Source organism: Bos indicus x Bos taurus, chromosome 18 (assembly GCF_003369695.1).
Source record: "Bos indicus x Bos taurus breed Angus x Brahman F1 hybrid chromosome 18, Bos_hybrid_MaternalHap_v2.0, whole genome shotgun sequence".
NCBI lineage: Eukaryota > Metazoa > Chordata > Mammalia > Artiodactyla > Bovidae > Bos > Bos indicus x Bos taurus.
In genome coordinates, this window is record NC_040093.1 from 6,376,452 (window position 1) to 6,397,725 (window position 21,274).

Sequence of the window (21,274 nt, forward strand, 5' to 3'; positions counted from 1 at the left end):
GGACTCCATAGTGTCCCCAGGTGGTGGCAGACTTTCCGAGGAGGGCCAGTCTCTTGGTTTCCATGCTGCACGTGCAGTGTCCTTTGGGTGGTAGCTCGTGGGCACTCCTCTTGTGATCCCCTTTGCCAAGGAACCCCTGTGCTCTTTAGTCTTGCTTAGTCCAGTCATGCAGGGAGGAGAGGTAGACAAATAGGGAAAGCGGAGGGAGCCTGGTGGGGTCTGCAGGAGGCTTGTGGCAGTACTTGGGGGCATCAAGGTGAGCCCAGTGAATGGAGCGTGCGCCCATCCCAAGTGTAGTTGCAGGGACAAGGCGGGTGTGGATCTGTTGGAAAAGAATGTCTCAGTTCAGGCTGGAGAACCTGGGAGCGGGTTTGTTGGCGAGCCCGCATGGAATGGTTTGAGGTTCCAATGCCTTAGCTCGTGTTCCCGGGACAGCAGTGCTGAGGCTGACACTTGCCTGCACAGGTTTGATTTGACAACTTATGACCACAGGTGAGCAGCAACGACGGACGTGGAATTCAGCCAAGAGAAGCCATTTCCACTGTTAGAACTGTGGCCTGGGCTGAGCCCGCAGGAACCTGTGGGTGCAGGAGGATGGGAGCCTTGGGCTTGAGGGGCTGGTTCTAGCAGGTGCCCCCAGCATCCACTCCACGCCCTGGCTTTTGTTGGCTCTCTTAGCAGGCAGGCACCATAGAGTAACAGGGAAAATCTCAGGTCATTTTTTGCATCAACTTTGGTATTACTGTGTACTTGGGGTTGCCTGTGAAGAAAGGTTCATGTGCATTTGGGAAGATACCAAGAGAATCTGGAGTGTGTCCTTGAAGACGCTGAGGTCTCAGTGGGCCATGTGCATCATTGGAATTATCCCTCTTTTTCATAGTCTTTGGAGATTTCAGTGTTTGACCTGGATCACTCACTGTAAATGAAAATATGGTGTCTTGTGTCTGTGGATCCTTGGCTGTCCTCTTTTGTATTTTGCCTCATGCGTGAGTTATCATGGCTTAAAATGCTTTGTGTTTGCATAAGAGGGTTAGAGGCTCATCATGGGCTCTGTGGACACTCTGTTGGACACCATGAAAGTTTGTAAGTTTGTTTGAGTCCCTCTGGGAAAATAGGAGTACTAAGGTTAAGATCACAGAATGCTTGTTATAAGGTGGTCCTGCTCAGCCGGGATCTCTGGGCCTAACCTGCGAAGAGTCATAAAGTCCTGTGATGTAGGGGAAGATGGCTCCGAGAATCAGAAGGCAGTGATACCACAGTGAACGCCGTGCAGCTGCAACTCTCTTGCTGCCAGGCCAGTGCTGGGTTCTCTGTTATCCACTCCTGTCCCTCCCAAAATAAGCACATACACAGGCACAGTACAGAAAACACAGAATCTTAACTGCACTGTTGGTGGTAATGTAAATGGTACTGCTATGTTGGAAACTAAAATAGAAGTTCCTTAACAAATTAATATAGAACAGGCCTACAGTCTGTCAAACCCATTTCTGACAGATATCCAAAGGGAAAGCAGTCAGTTTTTCAGGGATATGTCCGCAGTCCCATGAGTGTGACTGGATTTGCAGTAGCCAAGGCATAGACACAGGCCAGATGTCTCTTGACAAAAGAATAGGTAACAAAAGTGTGGTATGGAAATATTTATTATATACTGTATATTCATGAACTATTTTTTCTCTGTATATAAAAATCAAGGATCTGAACTGAACTGAATGAACCTAGAGAACATTATGCCAAGTTAAAGAAGGCTGACAAAGGAGGACAGACACTGTATGTGGAAACTAGACTTGTCAACCTCATAGAGCCATCGAGTAATAAGGCTGTTACCAGGAGCTGGGTGGAGGGGGAAATGGACACTGTTAGGCAAAGAGTAGAGATTTTCAGTTCTGGGAATCTGAGGTACTGCATGCTGCCGGTAGTGTTTCTATATACTTGAAATTCGCCCAGAGAGGAGAAATACAGTGTACTCATAGATGGAAGTGTAACTTACTCCACTGTAATAATTATTCAATGTATGAATCTATCACAGGATCACTTTGTACACAGTACGTTTGTACCATTTTTGTTAGTTACACCTTAGTTAGGCTGGGATGAAAAAGAGAGTTGGGAGGTGCTTTTCTCCTCTGAATGGTGCTCAGTCCAGGCTTCACGTTTCGTTGATGAGGCATTTTGCGTACCCATGTTTTATACCCTCTGACCACAGATTCCCGTTTAGGTAACTTGTGGTGGTCCACGGCTCGAGAATGTTTCAGGTGCCCCAGTTGATTCCAGTCTGGTTCCCTCACTGAGCATCAGGACTCTGAGTCCTCCCAGTCCTGAGGGCTGAGATCTGAGCTGAGGAGGGGGCACTCTGCTCCGAGTGGGTCTGGACCAGGGCCTGCTGTGTGACCTGAAGGGGATCGTGGGGTCAGCGGAGGTGGCCCCTGCTTGCTGTGTACATGAGGCCTCACCAGGAGGGGATTGCGATCCGAGGGAAAGTGTGGGAAAGTCCCATGTTGGTCTCTCTGCGGGAGTTGACGGTCCTGAGTCCCTCCTGAGACAGTGGCCACAGAGGACTGTCTGTTCCACACAGTGAGTTCTGCCCTGTGTGTGTCGTTGGGGCTCAGAAGGGGGATGTGCTGACTCTAAGCATTAAGCGGCATGTTTTCAACTTTCATGGTAGACCTCTGAAGACTTGTGTTGCCTGAGGAAGCCCTGAAGTTGAGGAAGAGGAAAGAAAAGGAGTCAGGCATGGCTCTTTCTCAGGTAAGGTCATATTCAGTCTGTCTTTCCTGAAATGCCCTGCTCTGGACTTGCTAATCGTGTCTGACTCTGGAGTATCCTGTCTGACTCCTGTATACACACACTCATCCGGGGCCTTCCCTCAGGGCCTGTCGTCTCCACTTAGATCCCGTCTGCCCATGACCTGGTGACCTGGCCCTTGTGAGGAGGCTCCCCTGGGCACCGTCCTGGGCAGGGCTTCTCACCCACGGGTTGGAGATGGGGTCTTAGTGCTGTTGGGCAGCAGGGATTGCTTAGGGCCCACCTGGATGCTCTGTCTGCTCTCTGTCCACCAGGGTAAGGAAACTGCACTTGGAAGTGAGGTATTAATATGCACAATAGCTGGTGAAATCTGGGAATCAGATCAATTAGGGGCAGTTTGTTCTTTGTTAGGGCAGTTCAAGCTAAAGATGTGGGTCAGTCTCCTTAAATCCTATTGATATAGAATGGAAAGTTCAGAAATAGACATCAGTGATACAGGGTTTTTTAGTTTATCATCAGATTTAATCTATGAAATGAATCTTAAGTCTCTCGCAAGTGAAAATTTTCATTACCTCCATTCTTCAGAGGTTGTCCTTTCACTCTGTGGATTGAATCCTTTGACACAGAAATATTTTAACTTTTAATGCAAGCAACATTCCAGCTTCATTCTTTTGCTGGTGGATATCTATTTTCTCAGCATCATGGTTATTGAGATTGTCCTTGCCGTTTTGTGTATCTTGTGGATACATCCTTGTGGATATACCTTACATATACAGAAAGAATTATTTCTGAGTACTGTGTTCTGTTCAGTTGGTTTATTTGTCTGTTTTTATACCAGTACCACGTCACCTTGATTACCTTGTAATAGGTTTTGGAATGGAAAGACCTCCATCTTCCTTCTTCAGAAGTTTTGCTGTTTGCTCTTTGAATAGTTCTGTAACTTTCACCATGTTTTATTCTGCTTCTACAAAGATTGCCATGGCAGTTTTGATAATGAGTTAATTGGTTAATCTTTTGTATGGTTATTAAAGAATCTTTTTTGATATAGCATGTTTCTTTTGTAATCTTTATGACTTTTACCTATGAAACTTTGTCACGTGGGAAAGAAGATAAATTTACTTCTTTTTCAATTGCTGACCTTTGATTTCTTTTTCTCATCTAATTGCTGTAAGGGTTTCAGTGCTTTGTTGAACTGTAGTGCAGGGTGTGCATCCTTGCCTTCTTCTTGACCTCAGAGCAAAAGGTCTTTCATTCTTTCCCCATTGCTGTGCTCTTTTCATAATGGCATTTATTATGTTGCTGCTAAGTGCTAAGTCACTTCATTGGTGTCTGACTCTGTGCAACCCCATAGAAGGAAGCCCACCAGGCTCCCCTGTCCCTGGGATTCTCCAGGCAAGAATACTGGAGTGGGTTGCCATTTCCTTCTCCAATACAGGAAAGTGAAAAGTGAAAGGGAAGTCGCTCAGTCGTGTCTGACTCTTAGTGACCCCATGGACTACAGCCTACCAGGCTCCTCCATCCATGGGATTTTCCAGGCAAGAGTACTGGAGTGGAGTGCCATTGCCTTGATGTTGGTATAATTTATTGTTTGTAGTTTGTTGAGTGTTCCATCTTGAAAGATTGTCAAATTTTTGTCGAATGGTTTTTTTCTGCATCGAGATGATCCTGTATTTTTTTTTTCCCTTAAATCTGTAATGTAGTGTGTTATATTAATTGATTTTTTTATGTTGACTTCTCCTTTCCTTATATGAATAAACTCCACTTGGTCATGGTGTCAGAATTTTTTATTTATCTATTTTAATTGAAGGATAATTGCTTTACAGAAGTTGTTGTTTTCTGCCAAATACCAACATGAATCAGCCATAGGTATACCTATGTCTCCTCCTTCCCATCTTCCTCCCTATCCCACCCCTGTAGGTTGTTAGAGAGCCCCTGTTTGAGTTCCCTGAGTCATTCAGCAAATTCACATTGGCTCTCTACTTTACATATGGTAGTGTAAGTTTCCGTGTTACTCTCTCCATACATCTCACCCTCTCCTTCCTCCCCTCCTGCCTCTGTCTGTTCTCTATGTCTGTTTCTCCAGATCTTTTTAATATGTGTTGAAGTGGGTTTGCAAGTATTTTAATTTTGCATCAGTATTCATCAGGGGTATTGGTTTCTAGTTTTTCTTTCTTGTGTCTTTGGGAAATCAGCAAACTATTAGAATCATGCTTGCTCCATAGAATTAGCAGGATTAGTGGTAATTCTTTTGTAAATGTTTGGTAGAATTTGGTCCTGTATTTTTCTTAGAGGTTTCTGACTATTTATTAAATCTCTCTAGGTATAATGGGCTTCCCTGGTGACTCAAATCATAAAGAATCTGCCTGCAGTGAGGGAGACCCAGGTTCTATCCCTGGGTTGGAAGACCCCCTGGAGGAAGGAATGGCTGTCTAGTCCAGTATTCTTGTCTGGAGAAATTCCATGGACAGAGGAGCCTTGTGGGCTACAGTCCATGAGGTCACAAAGAGTCAGACACGACTGAGTGGCTAACACTTTCACTTTCAACACTTCTCAATTTTTTCATTTCTTAATAAGTAAAAGAGTTTGTGTGTTTCTGAGAATTTGCCAGTATCTCCTATATTCTGTCATTTATCGGCATTATTGGTCATAGTACTTCCTTATCTTTAGAAACTTTCTTTGACCTCAGTTGTAATCACTCCTGTTTCATATCTGTTTTTAGTTATTTGAATCTTTTTTTCTCTTTTCCTTAGTCTAGATGGGGGTTTTCCTATACAGTTTTTTCAAAACATCAACTCTTGGTTTGTTGATTTTTATACTTTTTTTTTTTTTAATCTCTGAGGGACTTTAACATCTCTCATTTTATTTGATGGTATTTGAATTTTTTCATCCAGGATTTATTACTTTTTTAAGAAAAACAATATGGATTTTTTGAGGAACAACAACTCTTCACCTGCGTCAACTAGCCATCCAATGCTACAGACACTACCTTTGAGATGATGTTCAAATCTAACCATTCCCTCACATTGTCCTCACCCCTGCCAATTCTCTCTTTTTTTTTTTTCTATTTCTTTATTTTTATTTATTTATTTTTTTTAAATTTTATTTTATTTTTAAACTTTACAATATTGTATTGGTTTTGCCAAATATCGAAATGAATCCGCCACAGGTATACATGTGTTCCCCATCCTGAACCCTCCTCCCTCCTCTCTCCCCATACCATCCCTCTGGGTCGTACCAGGACACCAGCCCCAAGCATCCAGTATCGTGCATCGAACCTGGACTGGCGACTCGTTCCATATATGATATTATACGTATTTCAATGCCATTCTCCCAACTCATCCCACCCTCTCCCTCTCGTATCTCTGGTTTAATCTTTCTCATTTACGTGTTTCCGTCTGCTAAACTTGAGTTTAGTTTGTTTTCTGTTTTCTGTTTCCTAAAGGTCTAAAAATAGATTACAGATTTAAGATCTTTTCTCTTTTTTACTGTAAGCATTTAACGGTTCAGACTTTCCTTTTAGGACAGTCTTCTCTGTGTGTTATAAATTTTCTAATGTTGTCTTTTCGTTTTCATCCATGTATTTAAAAATTTCCATGAGGTTTTTTTCTTAGACCCATTTGTGGTATAAGAGTGAGTTGTTTAATGTCCACATTTGGGGAATTTTCTTTTTTCTTGTGTTTATTTCATTGTTAGGGAAGATCCTGAAAGGTTGTTGTTGAATCACGCAAAGACGCCTGGATTCTTGGCCCCTGGAGGAGAATGATTTAATCGGGGGCCAGAGACGAGGCTTGATGGCTCAGAGCTTTTGTGTAATAAAGTTTTATTAAAGTATAAAGGAGATAGAGAAAGCTTCTGACATAGGCATCAGAAGGGGGCAGAAAGAGTACCCGCCTGCTAGTCTTCAGCTGGATGTTCTATAGTCACTAGCAGTCTGTTAATGAAAGAAAGGAATGTCTTAAAACTCAGAATGGCACCAGGCCCCTCACCCATAAGATGCATTTGGGGATAATCTTGGCACCAAATGGTTCATCCTGGGCTGTAAAATGATTAACTTGAATCTTGAAGAAGGGCAGATCACCATACAAATAGTTTCATTTACATAGATTAGGGGAGCAATATCAGAATATAACATACTGGTTTGTCAAGTAGGTTCTGAGCCAAGAGGCGGAACCGACTTGAAGACAGAGTTTGGGGTAAATGCATCTAGTACATTCGCATAGCTTAAGATAAACATTTCCATAAGAGAAAGGCACTGGTTCACTCAAGGTTTGAGAATAGTTAACTTCAGGTGAAACCAAGTGTCATTATCGCAACACAGCATTTTAAGAGAAACCTCTTTTTAAATTTGTATAGAGAAGGAAAAAATATCGCTGGTTTGTTTCCTCCTGCCGCTTAAGAGAGAGAAAAATGTCTGACACTTGCAGGCTATTTCCTCCGTTTGGAGACCCCTGGCCTTCCTGCCTGTTACCCTCTCAATACTTCCATGGTATCAGTCTCTTAAAATTGTTGATTTGCACCTAACCTGTGGTGTCTCATAGAGAATGTTTTATGTGTCCTTGAGATGCATGTGTTTTATGCTTTTGTTGGGCCGTGTGATCTGTACATGCCCATTCAACTTGTACGTTGAAATCTCATACTATTCCTGTGCCACTATTTCTGTCTTCCTTTCCCTTAATTTTTTGCTTCATTTTTCTGACATATCTAATATAAGATGTATATATATATATTTTACTTGGTACAGCTTTTTGGTAAATTGACCATTTTATCATTATACAATATTTATCTCATTGCACTTTTTTTTTCTTCAGTTTATTTTGTCTGATATAACAGTCTCCCCTGCTTTCTTTAGGATGGACTTTTTCCATCCTTTGACTGTTCACCTTTCCATGTCCTTAGGTTTGTGAGTACTACCTGTTTCAACTCTCTGACAAACTCTGTGTCTCTTGCCCTGTGTTTTTCCTGTTACTTGTTCTAGTGGCCCCTGCCCATGCGCATCGTATGGTGGTGAAAGACAGACACCCTGGACAGCTCCTTACTTGCCCCTGTAATTTCAGAAGGAATGTATTGAATGTTTCCTTCCCATCATGATGTTTCTTGAGATAGTCGTGCTTAATAACTATATTTTTTTTTCATATTCTTTTTTGCCATGATTTTTAATTCTCCAAGAAGTTTTTTTTACGTTACTATTGGTATAATTTTTTTTTGTCATAATCTAATGACTCTTCTAGTTTCAAATCACTGTTTTATTATGGGGAAAAAAAACAAAGAAAGTCTTAGGCTTCTGTTAATGCCTTGCTATGTAAATTTAAGTGGATAAAATTGTATTAGTATTTTTGTATATTTTAATTTTATTATGAATTTAGATCAAGTATTTTTTTTTAATATTTTTACCAGTTTTATTTTGGTAGCCTAGTATAGAATGCTGTTGACAAACTCAGCTGAGTACAAAGGATACATTTTTATCGTCTGAAAGATGCTGAAATACATGTGACTAAATGGATGATATAAAATTGTCCAAAAAAATCTGTCAAGAGACGCATCCTCTCATTTCAGCTAATTTTTTATAGATATGTATGCATTCATGTGCAAGTCTGTGGTTTAGATACAACACATTATTATTTAAAAACTGCATATCACCTTTTTTTTTTTTTTTTGCTTCAACCATTTACAACTGCAGCCATGATCCTTAGCCTGCAGACTGTCCCAAACCAGGTGGACACCTTTTTTTTTGAGTTGAAATTATGTTATCAGTATAATCTGTGGCCTTGAAATTTTCTAAATAATCCTATTTTTGTTTTAAGTAGTAAATTACTAACAGTTGTGTTTCTGTATCCACATCTATAATGACCTTTCATGCCATTCCACATTGTTCACCTTGAACTTTGTGTTTTTTTCATAGTAATACAATATTTATTTGTTTTCCTTCTGTCAAACCCTGAGCCCACCACTTTCCCCAGGCTGCCTGGGGAGTTACAGGAAAGGGAACATACAGGGCAGACACAGAAGAAAGAACTATGGGAGGTGGAAACAGCTCCTTCACATCGTGAAGAAGATGAGCTAGACCACCATCAAGCAAAACAGCCCCATGGCCTTTGAGAGGGCCAAGCCCATGGTGTAGAAGAGCTTCTGTTTCAGAGAAGGGTTCCTGGCATAACAGTGATGAAGCTCCCGAACAAGTCCCACTTCCAGGCCCGGAGGCAGCCACCCCTGCTATGGCAGCTCCAGCTCCAGGGAACTTGGCTGCTGTGTCAGAGTCCCTTGAAATGGCACTGGTTTGGAAGCTGTGGCTAGGAATAAGTGAGATGGTCCAGGGACCTGGGGCTCCCAAGCTGCTGTGGCTCTCATCGATCAGTGTCTCCCGTCCTTCACCACCAGTCTCGACAGTGATCAATCAACAGCAGGGAGGTTCTCCTGATCAAGAAGTGGGTGGAGACGAATTTGGCGCAGAGGTCCATTTTCAGGGGATGAAGGCCCGAGGCCAGAGAGCTGCTCCCCGTGCAGACAAGAGGGGCAGGGAGGAGGCTCACCTTGGACGTCTTTCAAGTTTTCTTTAGGAGCCCTCTGTCAAAGGACTTTTAATGTTCTCTGTATTACTTAACTGTTAGATGCTTAAGCTTCAGTTGCTGAGCCCAAGCCTCTGAGCTCAGGTGCTTCGTGTAACGTTTCTTACCTTCTTGATCTGAGTCGACTTGCTCAGAGTGTCTGTCTGTGACACAGTTTTTCTTCTGTAAGGTGGGAACAGGTCGTTCTTTAATGAGCTATTATATGGATGACAGGTTCTTGCCTGTAAAGTACTTGTTTAATGTTTAGAGTAATACTACAGTAATTTAGAGCAACTGGAAGCCTTCAGACACTTTTGGTCCTTGCTGCTGTTATCGATGTCATAACTGAAACTTTTGACCTTTCCATTAAAAGTGCAATGGACTTCGTCATCTCTGAAGACACCACTCATGCTGTACCTCATCTAGATAATGAATTGCACTCACTGGGTAGAACATAATATCTGACACTTCTGTATAGCCAATACAGTGTTGAGTTTTATTTATACATATTTCATGGATTTTGAGCAGTGATGAAAAATCCATATTAATTGGAGGATCTCATAAGGTCTTATGAAAAAGCATAAGAAATTAAAATTAGAGATGCATAATTTCTCCAGATACCCCTGCATGGATCTGTTAGAACACATACTTCAAGTCAATCCTTACCCCTTACCACCCTTTACCTTTTGCATGAAAATGAGAACTTTTCATGGCCATTTTGGTGACGTGTGGTTTGATTTCAGAAACGACTGACCTCTAAGGATGTGGCCATCGAATTCACTCAGGAGGAGTGGGAATTCCTGGACCCTGCTCAGAGGGCCTTGTACAGGGACGTGATGCTGGAGACCTACAGGAACCTGCTGTCTGTGGGTGAGGATGACTTCCTTCCAGAGCTGCCCTTGGGTATCTGCATTTTCCCTGTGTGCCCCTTGGGAGGCCCTGATGTCTTTCATCTGAGAGTTCTGTGACTGGGGCATGACACAGCTTCACAAGGTTAAATTGACGCTCTTCAGATACTGTGTCTGTTTCATGTCACTGGCTAAGGATCAAACCTGCACCCCCTACATTGGAAATGCAGAGTCTTAACCACGGGATCACCAGGGGAGTCCCAGAATTTCTCTTTTGGATCTGAATATTATCTCCACATTGGAGCATGAGAAAAAGCTCTGGACAGTGGGGAGTGATGTAAAAATAGTCAAAAATACAACATATAAAGAAAAACGAGTATCTCAAAAGGGCTTTTTTTTTCTGTTTAGGATTGGGACAAGCTGGTGGATTGGATCCTCTGTGGTTGTTACTTAGGAAAATGTAAGGAGAGTGGATAAAGAGATTGTCTTTTTGATCCCAGATCCTACGAGGGGAGCATGTGTGAATCCCACGGGCTCTTAGCTTGCCATCTGTAGATCGAGCGCATGGTCCCATCTCAAGATGCTGTGATGTCTGACCTTCATGCTGTATTATTTTTACTCTTGTGCTGCCCTACCCAGTCTGGGAATGTCACCTGTTCCTGATGTTACATTCTCCTTACTTTGTATCATTTTACCTCTTAAATTTCTTTGAATTTTATCTGGTTTCCTTGCTGTGATAATCCACCTATGTTTAATTGGCAGCCTCTGCTGAGTCTCTGTGGAGTGGATTTACTAGGTAACAGGAAACTGTGATGGAGACACTATTCCTAATGTTATTTTCTTGCTTTGTGCAAAGTCACCACTTGAAGCTATCCAGTAGAGTGGTCAGCATGTTCTAGGATTATGAGAGAGAAAGTATCACGATAACCTGATACATCTTTCCAGGTTATTTTCTGCCTTTGGAGACTCGGTCAAGGGCACCATGACAGTGTTGTTCGTGTATATCAAGGACCATATATTTTAGTGTCTGTAAATGGTATGGGAATTTATCCCAGGACAAGTTTGTCCACGTTCACATTCTCTATCTATGAGGCTATTGGCTGCACTGTTGTTCTTTGCATTGTAAGTATTTTTTAATTTTAGCATTGAGTTCAAATTTCTGTGTTACTCTTAGTGTTTCTGTTTTGTATTTGCAATGGGTTGGATGGTCCCATTGATTGGGGAATGGTCCCTATGGTGGAACTGGTGATCAGTCCCTCTTAAAATTCTTGATATATTCTTTGTACTCATTTACTATCAGATGTATGATTTCCACATATTTTCTCTTTTACTGTTGATTGTCTTTTCAAACTCACTGCACGTTAATGCACAGTCGTTTATAATTTGGATATAGTTCAATTTATTAATAATGGTTTTATTTTATGGCCTGTGCTTTTGGTGTTCTATCTGGTAAATCATTTGTGGGTCCAATTTCCAGAAACATTTCCTGCACGTTTACCTCTAGGAGTTTTATACATTTGGGACTTAGGTTTAGGTCTTTGAACCATTTTGAGTTCATTTTTGTTTATAGTGTAAGATAATGTTCCAAGTAAATTCTTCTTCTGGTGGGTATTCAGTTTTGTCAACATGTCTTGTTTCATAGACTGCTTCCCCCATTTAGTAGTTTTTACATCCTTGTGAACATCGTTTGAACATCTCCACAAGAGGTGGTTTTGTTTTTGTTTTAACCATTTGTTTTAGGTATGCTGCTGCTGCTGCTGCTAAGTCTCGTCAGTTGTGTCCGACTCTGTAGGACTCCTCAGACGGCAGCCCACCAGGCTCCTCTGTCCCTGGGATTCTCCAGGCAAGAACACTGGAGTGGGTTTCCATTTCCTTCTCCAATGCATGCATGCATGCCAAGTCGCTTCAGCTGTGTCCGACTCTGTGCGACCCCATAGATGGCAGCCCACCAGGCTCATCTGTCCCTGGGTTTCTCCAGGCGAGAATACTGGAGTGGGTTGCCATTGCCTTCTCCACTTTTTAGGTATACTTAATTTACAATGTTGTGTTTCAAGCAGGTATTCAGCAGTTTACAAGATACTTAATATAGTTCCCTGAGCTATATCATAGGTTCTTGTTGTATATCTGTTTTATGTATATATTAGTTTGTATATATTCAGACTCCAATTTATCTCTCCCTTTCCTGCCCCCACCACCATCCTGCACTATCCCCTTTGGTAACCATAAGTTTGTTTTTTATGCTGGTGAGTTTATTTTGTGAATAAGTTCATTTGTATCATTTGTTTCAGTTCAACATATAATATCCTATGATATTTGTCTTTCTCTGTCTGATTTCACTTAGAATAATCCCTAAGTCTGTCTATATTTCTGCAAAAGGCATTACTTCATTGTGTTTTATGCAGTGAAGGTGGCAATGCACTCCAGTGTTCTTTCCTGGAGAATTTCATGGACAGGGGAGTCTGGCAGGCTGCAGGCCATGGGGCCTTAAAGAGTTGGACACGGCTGAGCTACTTTCACTTCACAATATTCCCTTGTATATATGTACCACATATTCTTTATCCCTTTGTCTGTCAGTGAACATTTAGGTTGCTGCCATGTTTTGCCGGGTATAAATAGCGCTGCTAACAACATTAGGGTGCATGTGTCATTTTGAATTAGTTTTCATCCTTTCTGGATATATGCCCAGGACTGGAATTGTTGGTTCATGTGATAGCTCTATTTTTAGTTCTTTATGGAACCTCCATGCTATTCTCCAAAATGGCAGTACCAATTTATGTTCCTTCCAACAGTGTAGGAGGGTTCTCTTTTCTCCATACCCTCTCAAGCCTTTATTGTTTGTAGACTGTTTGATGGTGGTCATTCTCACCAGTGTGAGGTGATACATTTTTGTGGTTTTGATTTGCATTTCTCTCATAAGTAGAGACGTCAAACATCTTTTCAGGTGACTGTTGGCCATCTGTTTGTCTCCTTTGGAGAAATACCTGTTTTGATCTTCTGCCCAGTTTTTGATTGGGTTGTTGTTTGTTTTGATATTAAGCTGTATGAAATGTTTGTATATTTTGGAAATAAATCCCTAATAGGTAGCAACATTTGCATGTATAGTCTCCTAGTCCAACAGTTCTGTTTTTGTTCTTTGCTTGGTTTCCTTTGCTTTGGAAAAAGGTTTTAAATTTAATTGGGTCTCATTTGTTTGATTTTGCTTTTATTACCATGACTCTAAGATCCAAAAAAATTTTGCTGACATTTATGTCAGTGTTTTGCATTTGTTTTCCACTATGAATTTTATAGTATCTGGTCTTGCATTTAGATGTTTAATGCATTTTGAGTTTATTTTTGTATGTGGTGTTAGAGAATGTTGTAATTTCATTCTTTTTCATGTAACTATACATTTATCCCAGCATCACTTATTAAAGAGACTGCTTCATTCTGTTTTCTTTCCTCCTTTGTTATAGAATTATTGACTATAAGTAAATTGGTTTATTTCTGGGTTTTCTATCCTGTTCTACCGATCTGTGTTTCTGTTTTGTGCCATTATTATACCACTTCCCTGCTGGCTCAGAGGGTAAAGCATCTGCCTACAATGCAGGAGACCCAGGTTCAATCCCTGGGTCAGGAAGATCTCCTGGAGAAGGAAATGGCAACCCACTTCAGTATTCTTGCCTGGAAAATCCCATGGACAGAACAACCTGGTAGGCTACAGTCCATGGGGTCGCAAAGAGTCAGACACAACTGAGTGACTTCACTTTCACGTTGATGACTGTCAGTTTGTCATATAGTCTGAACTCAGGGAACATGATTCCTCCAGCTCTGTTCTTCCTTCTCAAGATCGTTTTAGATATCAGAGTCTTTTGTATTTTGGTACAAATTAAGGTTTTCTTTGTTTTATGAAATATGTCATTGTTAATTTCATAAGGGTTGCATTGAATATGTCGATTACCTTGGATAGTATGGTCATTTTGACAGTGTTACTTCTTTTGATCTAAGAACATGGTATATGTTTCCATCTGTTTGTGTCATCTTTGGTATCAGTCATCAGCATCTTATAGTTTTATGAGTACAGTTCTTATGACTTTTTAGGTAGGTTTATTCCTTAGAGTTTTATTCTTTTCTCTGAGATGGTAAAAGGGATTGTTTCATTAATTTCACTTTCTGATATATCATTGTTAGTGTATAGAAGTGCAGCAGTTTTCTATATATTTTGTATCCAGCAAGTTTTCTCTGTTCATTGATGAGTTCTAGTAGTCATCTGTGGCATCTTGGGGATTTTCTGTGTGTAGCATCATAGTGACAGTTTTACTTCTTTCTTATTTTTTTTAACTTGAATTCCTTTGTATTTCTTTTTCTTTTCTGATTATTGTGGTTAGGACTTCCAGAAATATGTCCATTAAAAGTGGCAATAGTGAACATTCTTGTCTTATTCATGTTGGTAAAGGGAATGCTTTCAGTTTTTCCTTGTTGAGTATGATGTTAGCTGTGTGTTTGACATATACAGTCTTAATTATGCTGACGTAGGGTCCATCTGTGCTGACTTTCTGAAGAGTTTTTTATCATAAATGGCATTTGAATTTTATCAGAACCTTTTCTGCATCTATTGATGATCATATGGTTTTTAGTCTTCAACTGTTAATGTGGTATATCACACTGATTAACTTATGGCTATTGTGAAATCTTGCATCCCTGCAATAAATCCCACTTGAACATGGTATGATCCTTTTATGTATTAGTAACTGTTTGAATCTGCTCTTTTGAACTCAGGGAAGGTCTAGGAGAATGAAGCCTTTTTCTACAAAAAGAAGCTGGATGCCTCCGGAAGGCTTTTGTAACTGGGAAGGTCCTCCAGAGTCAGTTTCAGTCCCTCCTTTTCTTTGATACTCCTCGATCTTGAGATGAACATGTGTGGAAGAAGAAATGAAATAAATGTCCAAAAGAGAGGTTAATCATATTTGGCAGAGGAACCGAGGTTTAGATAGCCTTTTCCTGGATTTTCCTTCTGATTTCTGCAGATAAGATTCTTACACAATATCCTGGAATATTGTGTATGTTTTTCTTGAATATTAGCATTCCATTGTAACTTACAAAATTCATGGTTGGATACATTACATTGTAAATAGTATAACAGATATTATCCTACTTTCTCCATGTATCACAGTCACTTTTTAAAATCTCTCTTGTTTCTGTCCCATACCCATAGTATAATGCCCATAAACTTGCTGAACCAGTTCTTTTCTTTTAAGGTCATTTGCGCTCTCAGTTACCTTCACAAAGACATGCAGTCACAAGCTGATATCTGACATAAACCTATGTACCCTATGCTCCACACAGGCCCTTTCTTAGTCCTGACCATTCCTCACATAGTACCTTGATATGGATGGAAACACTGTTCTCACCTACCACATCCCTCCACCTTTTACATACTCTCACTGTAAAGATCTCTGGCCATTTATTGAACAAGTTTCTCAGGACATGACCTAAGTGATGATGACTCACAACGCATTTCGAGATGGGATGGTTGAATAATAGTTAAACAGACTACTTCTGTCTTGTATCTTCCTTGATATTTTCTTTCTAAGTTCCTTGTAGTCTTTTTTAATATTTTCTAATCTATTCATTCAGTGGGTGGTCATGTTTACAAATAAGTTTTCTCAGTCTGTAGGTTCAGATTCATATCCTGCTGCTCTTACCACTTTGTGTGCCATTTGGTGCATCTCCTGCTCTGATTAGAGAAAAACATGTTAATGTACCTCAAGCCTTTTAAAGCAAATTAGTGCTGTCAGTTGGCTTACAGTAGTGCATGTTTTATAGTAAATACTCAAAATTTACTTTTGTTTAAAAAAGGTAATATCTATATTCTGTCATGTTCTTTATGATATGACTTTATCTACATTACATCTCTTTAAAATTTTATTAATTTTTTAATTGAAGGATTATTGCTTTACAGAATTTTGTTTTCTGTCAGTCCTCAACTACATTATATCTTGTATGCTTTTCACTTGCAAAATTTTTCAGCAATATTGTGTCTGACCCTAGTCAATAAATACACAAAGCACTCACTTTTTGTTTATTATATTTTGGTGCCATTAAACCAGGTAATTAAGAATAGTGCATGGCTAGAGAAAAGCCTTCCTTGGTGGCTCAGTGGTGAAGAATTCACCTGCTAATGCAGAAGATTCAGGTTTGATCCCAGAGTTAGGAAGATCCCATGGAGAAGGAAATGGCAACCCACTCCATTATTCTTGCCTGGGAAATCCCATGGATGGAGAAGTCCGGTGGGCTACAGTCCATGGGGTCGCAAAGAATCAAATTCGACTGAGCGACTGAACAACAACATAGGTAGGGATTGCTTTGGTTATTGACTGTTAGGAAACTGGTGAATATTTTATGTCTTAATGTATATGTCATGTACAGATAATGGTCTTTTAGCGTGTATTCTGCAATACAGCTGACACATACTACTTGTTAACATTGTAAAATGCCTTTTCTTTTTGGGTACGTAGTTCTATAGCAGATTTAGAAAACTGCTATTTCCAAAGAATTGTTTTAGTCATATTCTTCATTTTCTCACTTGTTTTCAATTGTAAACAACCAATTATGAATAGTTAATTATTAATTAGGTAAGCTTGGTTTTGGATTCTTTGCTGTTACAATATATAATATAGTGTTTAGAATTTATTTATGTACAGTAAGTATGCAAAATACAATGATAGTGTAATATTTTTCTTTTCATTTTGAGACAAGTGTTGTTTGATACGTTCCTAGGGGTCCTGGTAGAAAAATACTGTGTTTCGAGAGTTGGCCTAAGATTGTCCAACGTGAGTGTGTTTCACATATGGTTTTTAAAACTAGGCTACCTTAACGGTGAATTTATGTTATCATGCTTTCTTAAGTTAAGAATTCTATTCCTTTAGTGTTTCTAAAAACTTAAGGTCATCATTGTGGTGTTTCACAACTTGTTGTAAGTATTACTTTTGGTGTAATATATATTCAACATGAAAGATTTATTTTTGAATTACTGTGAACATGATACCTGTGGTTCTTTTTATCTTGTAGATATCTCTCCTACACATGTGATCAAGCATTTACAACCCAAAGCGAACAGTGATAAACGAGAAATATTCCAAACATTGATGCTGGGAAGACCTGAAAGCTGTGAAATCAAACATTTTCATCTTTGGGGAAGTCAGGAAAATACGTGTGACTTTGAGTGTCAGGGGAGAGATGGCAAAAGAAATTACAAAGGAACACCTGTAAGCCTTAATGGAAATGTGCCTGATGGAATAGATTCACATGATGGAAAGGATGCAGGAATCAAGTCCTTTGGAAGGAGGCTTGGATTTAAGTCTCAGGATAAACTGCAGATATTTCAAACTGGTGGGATAATTTCTGAATATAATAAAGTTGAGAGGTCTGTCAACAACAGTTTCTCATTTTCACCACTTCAAAGAATTCCTCCATGTGCCCAAACCAGTGTTTCTAATGTATATGGGAATGACTTTATGAATCCTTCAGTAGTAACGCAAGACCTCAAAGCACACAGGGAAAAACCTTACAAATGTGATGAGTGTGGCAAGGCCTTTCGTGTAAAGTCAATCCTTTTAGGTCATCAGACAGTTCATACTGGAGAGAAACCTTACAAATGTGATGAGTGTGGCAAGGCCTTTCGTGTAAAGTCAATCCTTTTAAGTCATCAGACAGTTCATACTGGAGAGAAACCTTACAAATGTGATGAGTGTGGCAAGACCTTTACTCACAGCTCAAACCTCAGGAGACATCAGAAAATTCATACAGGACAGAAATTATTTAAATGTGATATATGTGACAAAGTCTTCAGCCGAAGTGAACAGCTTGCTGGTCATCAGAGCGTTCATTCTGGAGAGAAACCTTACAAATGTGATGAGTGTGGCAAGGCCTTTCGTGTAAAGTCAATCCTTTTGAGGCATCAGACAGTTCATACTGGAGAGAAACCTTACAAATGTGATGAGTGTGGCAAGGCCTTTACTCACAGCTCAAATCTCAGGAGACATCAGAAAATTCATACAGGACAGAAATTATTTAAATGTGATATATGTGACAAAGTCTTCAGCCGAAGTGAACACCTTGCTGGTCATCAGAGTGTTCATTCTGGAGCGAAACCTTACAAATGTGATGAGTGTGACAAGGCCTTTCGTGTAAAGTCAATCCTTTTAATTCATCAGACAGTTCATACTGGAGAGAAACCTTACAAATGTGAAGAGTGTGGCAAGGCCTTTACTCACAGCTCAAATCTCAGGAGACATCAGAAAATTCATACAGGACAAAAATTATTTAAATGTGATATATGTGACAAAGTCTTCAACCGAAGTGAACAGCTTGCTGGTCATCAGAGCGTTCATTCTGGAGCGAAACCTTACAAATGTAATGAGTGTGGCAAGCACTTTGGTCAACCTTCACAGTTCATAAGTCATAAGAGATTACATACTGCAGAGAAACCTTACAAATGTGATGAGTGTGGCAAAGCCTTTCGTGTAAAGTCAATCCTTTTAAGGCATCAGACAGTTCATACTGGAGAGAAACCTTACAAATGTGATGAGTGTGGCAAGGCCTTTCGTGTAAAGTCAACCCTTTTAAGGCATCAGACAGTTCATACTGGAGAGAAACCTTACAAATGTGATGAGTGTGGCAAGGCCTTTCGTGTAAAGTCAATGCTTTTAAGTCATCAGACAGTTCATACTGGAGAGAAACCTTACAAATGTAATGAGTGTGGCAAGGCCTTTCGTGTAAAGGCAATACTTTTCAGGCATCAGACAGTTCATACTGGAGAGAAACCTTACAAATGTGATGAGTGTGGCAAGGCCTTCCGTGTAAAGTCAATGCTTTTAAGTCATCAGACAGTTCATACTGGAGAGAAACCTTACAAATGTGATGAGTGTGGCAAGGCCTTTTGTGTAAAGGCAGTCCTTTTAAGGCATCAGACAGTTCATAGTGGAGAGAAACCTTACAAATGTGATGAGTGTGGCAAGGCCTTTCGTGCAAAGTTAATCCTTTTAAGGCATCAGACAATTCATACTGGAGAGAAACCTTACAAATGTGATGAATGTGGCAAGGCCTTTTGTGTAAAGGCAATCCTTTTAAGGCATCAGACAGTTCATACTGGAGAGAAACCTTACAAATGTGTTGAGTGTGGAAAAGTCTTCAGTCAGAAACCACATCTTCGACTTCACTGGAGAATTCATACTGGAGAGAGACCTTTCAGATGTGATGAGTGTGGCAAGTTCTTCAGTCGGAATTCACACCTTACAAGTCATCGCAGAATACATATAGAGAAACCTTTCAAATGTTTTGAGTGTGGAAAATCCTTTACTCAGGTCTCAGCACTGACTAAACATCAGAAAATCCATACATGAGAGAAACGTATGTGAACGTGGTATATGGTAGAAATCTTCAAAGTTCAAAATTCACACCCTACTATTGGTCAGAGAATTCATACTACTGAAAAACCATACAAATATGAATGTGACAACCTCTTAGGCTTCATGAGAAAATTCATACTGGATAGAAGCCAGATATATATGTATTTATTAGGTCTCTAGAACATGAATTCATTCTAGAAAGATTCCTCACCAATTTCACAAGTGTAAAAACAAAAAACAAACAAACAAACAAACCCTATCCTCACAGCTCAACATCTCTCCAGTAGTATCAGAGTATTTATCCTGGAGAAAACACACAGCAATGTAATGTGTGTGGCAAGGATCTTACCCAAAAGTCACAAGATAGGAACATAGTGGAGCCATACTTCCCAGACTCAGTGGTTGTGGCAAATCCTTTACCTTTCTCACTATATGTATTCTCTGATTACTTTAGTTCAGGTACTGAGCAACTGCAGTAAGTCCATATTTGAAAAGAAACTATAGAGATCTTTTCGTGTAAAATAAACCTGAATTCTAACTCCTCAGAGATTATTCTTTGGGACAGTAGTCCACCATCTTTTTGGTCTCCTGGCTTTCTGAATAAAGTCACTATTCCTTGCCCAACAAGTAGTTCTCAGTTTATTGGCCTGTTGTGTGGTGAGCTCTAAGAGCTTGGCTTTGGTAATACATTGATCAAACGCATTTGCTACATGCATTTCATGATGGTCTCTGGGAAGGAATCAGTGAAATGAAGGGGCCAACTTTATTAAATATGATTCATTCACACCGTGTTTCCTGGAAACACATACAGCCTGAATTACGAGATTCAACAGTGTGTGTGAATTAGCAACAGGGAGGGCGGAAAATAATGTAAAACTAGGACATGACTCATCATGGTCAGTATGATTGGGAAGCCCTTCCGTACATAGTCCAGCCTATTATAAAACATAAAACATATAATAATATAAAACATATTATAATAGAAAACATTATAATAGTTATAAAACATAACTATTCCTTTTGTTATAATTATTCATATTTCATACAAGCTTGTGGTCCCCTTCCTTTTTTTATAGCTATAGGGAACTTGCAGTTTAATAAGACTTTAAATTGTATACTTGTCTTAATTCCTTAGTTTCTTTGAAAAATGAATCCCTTTTGATTCTTCAGTCTTGCCATAATCTATGGTTGCCAGTAAATCTTTAACAACACTGGGAAGAGGGTCCCATGGCAGGACTTGCCTCCCAGCTACGTACTCAATTACCTTGATGATCTAAATGATTCAATGGATAGTTAATTCTTGGCATTTTGGGATTAATAGCCATTTGCACTACTGCCGCTGTTGCAGGCATTGCTTTACAAACCTCAATTCAAACACACAACTTTATTCAAAACTGGACCAAAGATGCTCATACTGTGTGGACCACTCAGGCTCAGGTAAATGAGGAAGTTCAAGATGAAATACAGGAAATAAAAACAGCCATCCAATGGGTCAGAGATCAATTAATAGGTTTACAAAAACAAGTTATACTAAAATGTGACTGGAATTCTACTCAATTTTGTATTACCCCTGTTCGGTTCAACTATAGTGCCTAGTATTGGGAACAAATAAAATTTCACTTGTAAAACATACGTGATAATGCTTCCTTAAATGTACAATTATTAGAAAAGGAAATCTTTGAAACCTTCTCTAAGAGTCTACTCTCTTCCAACAATTTGGAAACCTTAGCTGACCATCTAGCTGATCAATTATCTGGGC

General features: G+C 39.8%; 1 protein-coding gene and 1 pseudogene across 7 annotated transcripts in view; one reads left to right on the top strand and one right to left on the bottom strand.

Annotated features, from left to right (window-relative positions):
* LOC113876094 (zinc finger protein 665-like) overlaps positions 1-21,145 on the top strand; it is a 33,247-nt gene extending 12,102 nt beyond the window's left edge. Inside the window, exons 2-5 of one of the 7 annotated variants that reach the window (XM_027514925.1) lie at positions 2,660-2,742; positions 10,025-10,151; positions 11,870-11,986; positions 17,177-21,145. In XM_027514925.1, the coding sequence (XP_027370726.1) occupies positions 2,728-2,742; positions 10,025-10,151; positions 11,870-11,986; positions 17,177-19,509 (2,592 nt within the window). In that variant the 5' untranslated portion in view covers positions 2,660-2,727 and the 3' untranslated portion in view covers positions 19,510-21,145. Of the gene's footprint in view, positions 1-2,659; positions 2,743-10,024; positions 10,152-10,537; positions 10,590-11,869; positions 11,987-16,424; positions 16,460-17,176 lie in introns of those variants that run through there. The other 6 variants (XM_027514931.1, XM_027514928.1, XM_027514926.1 and 3 more) reach the window with 6 other exon arrangements.
* Positions 8,471-9,763, bottom strand: LOC113876100 (annotated as a pseudogene).
* Positions 21,146-21,274: the final 129 nt, after the last annotated feature.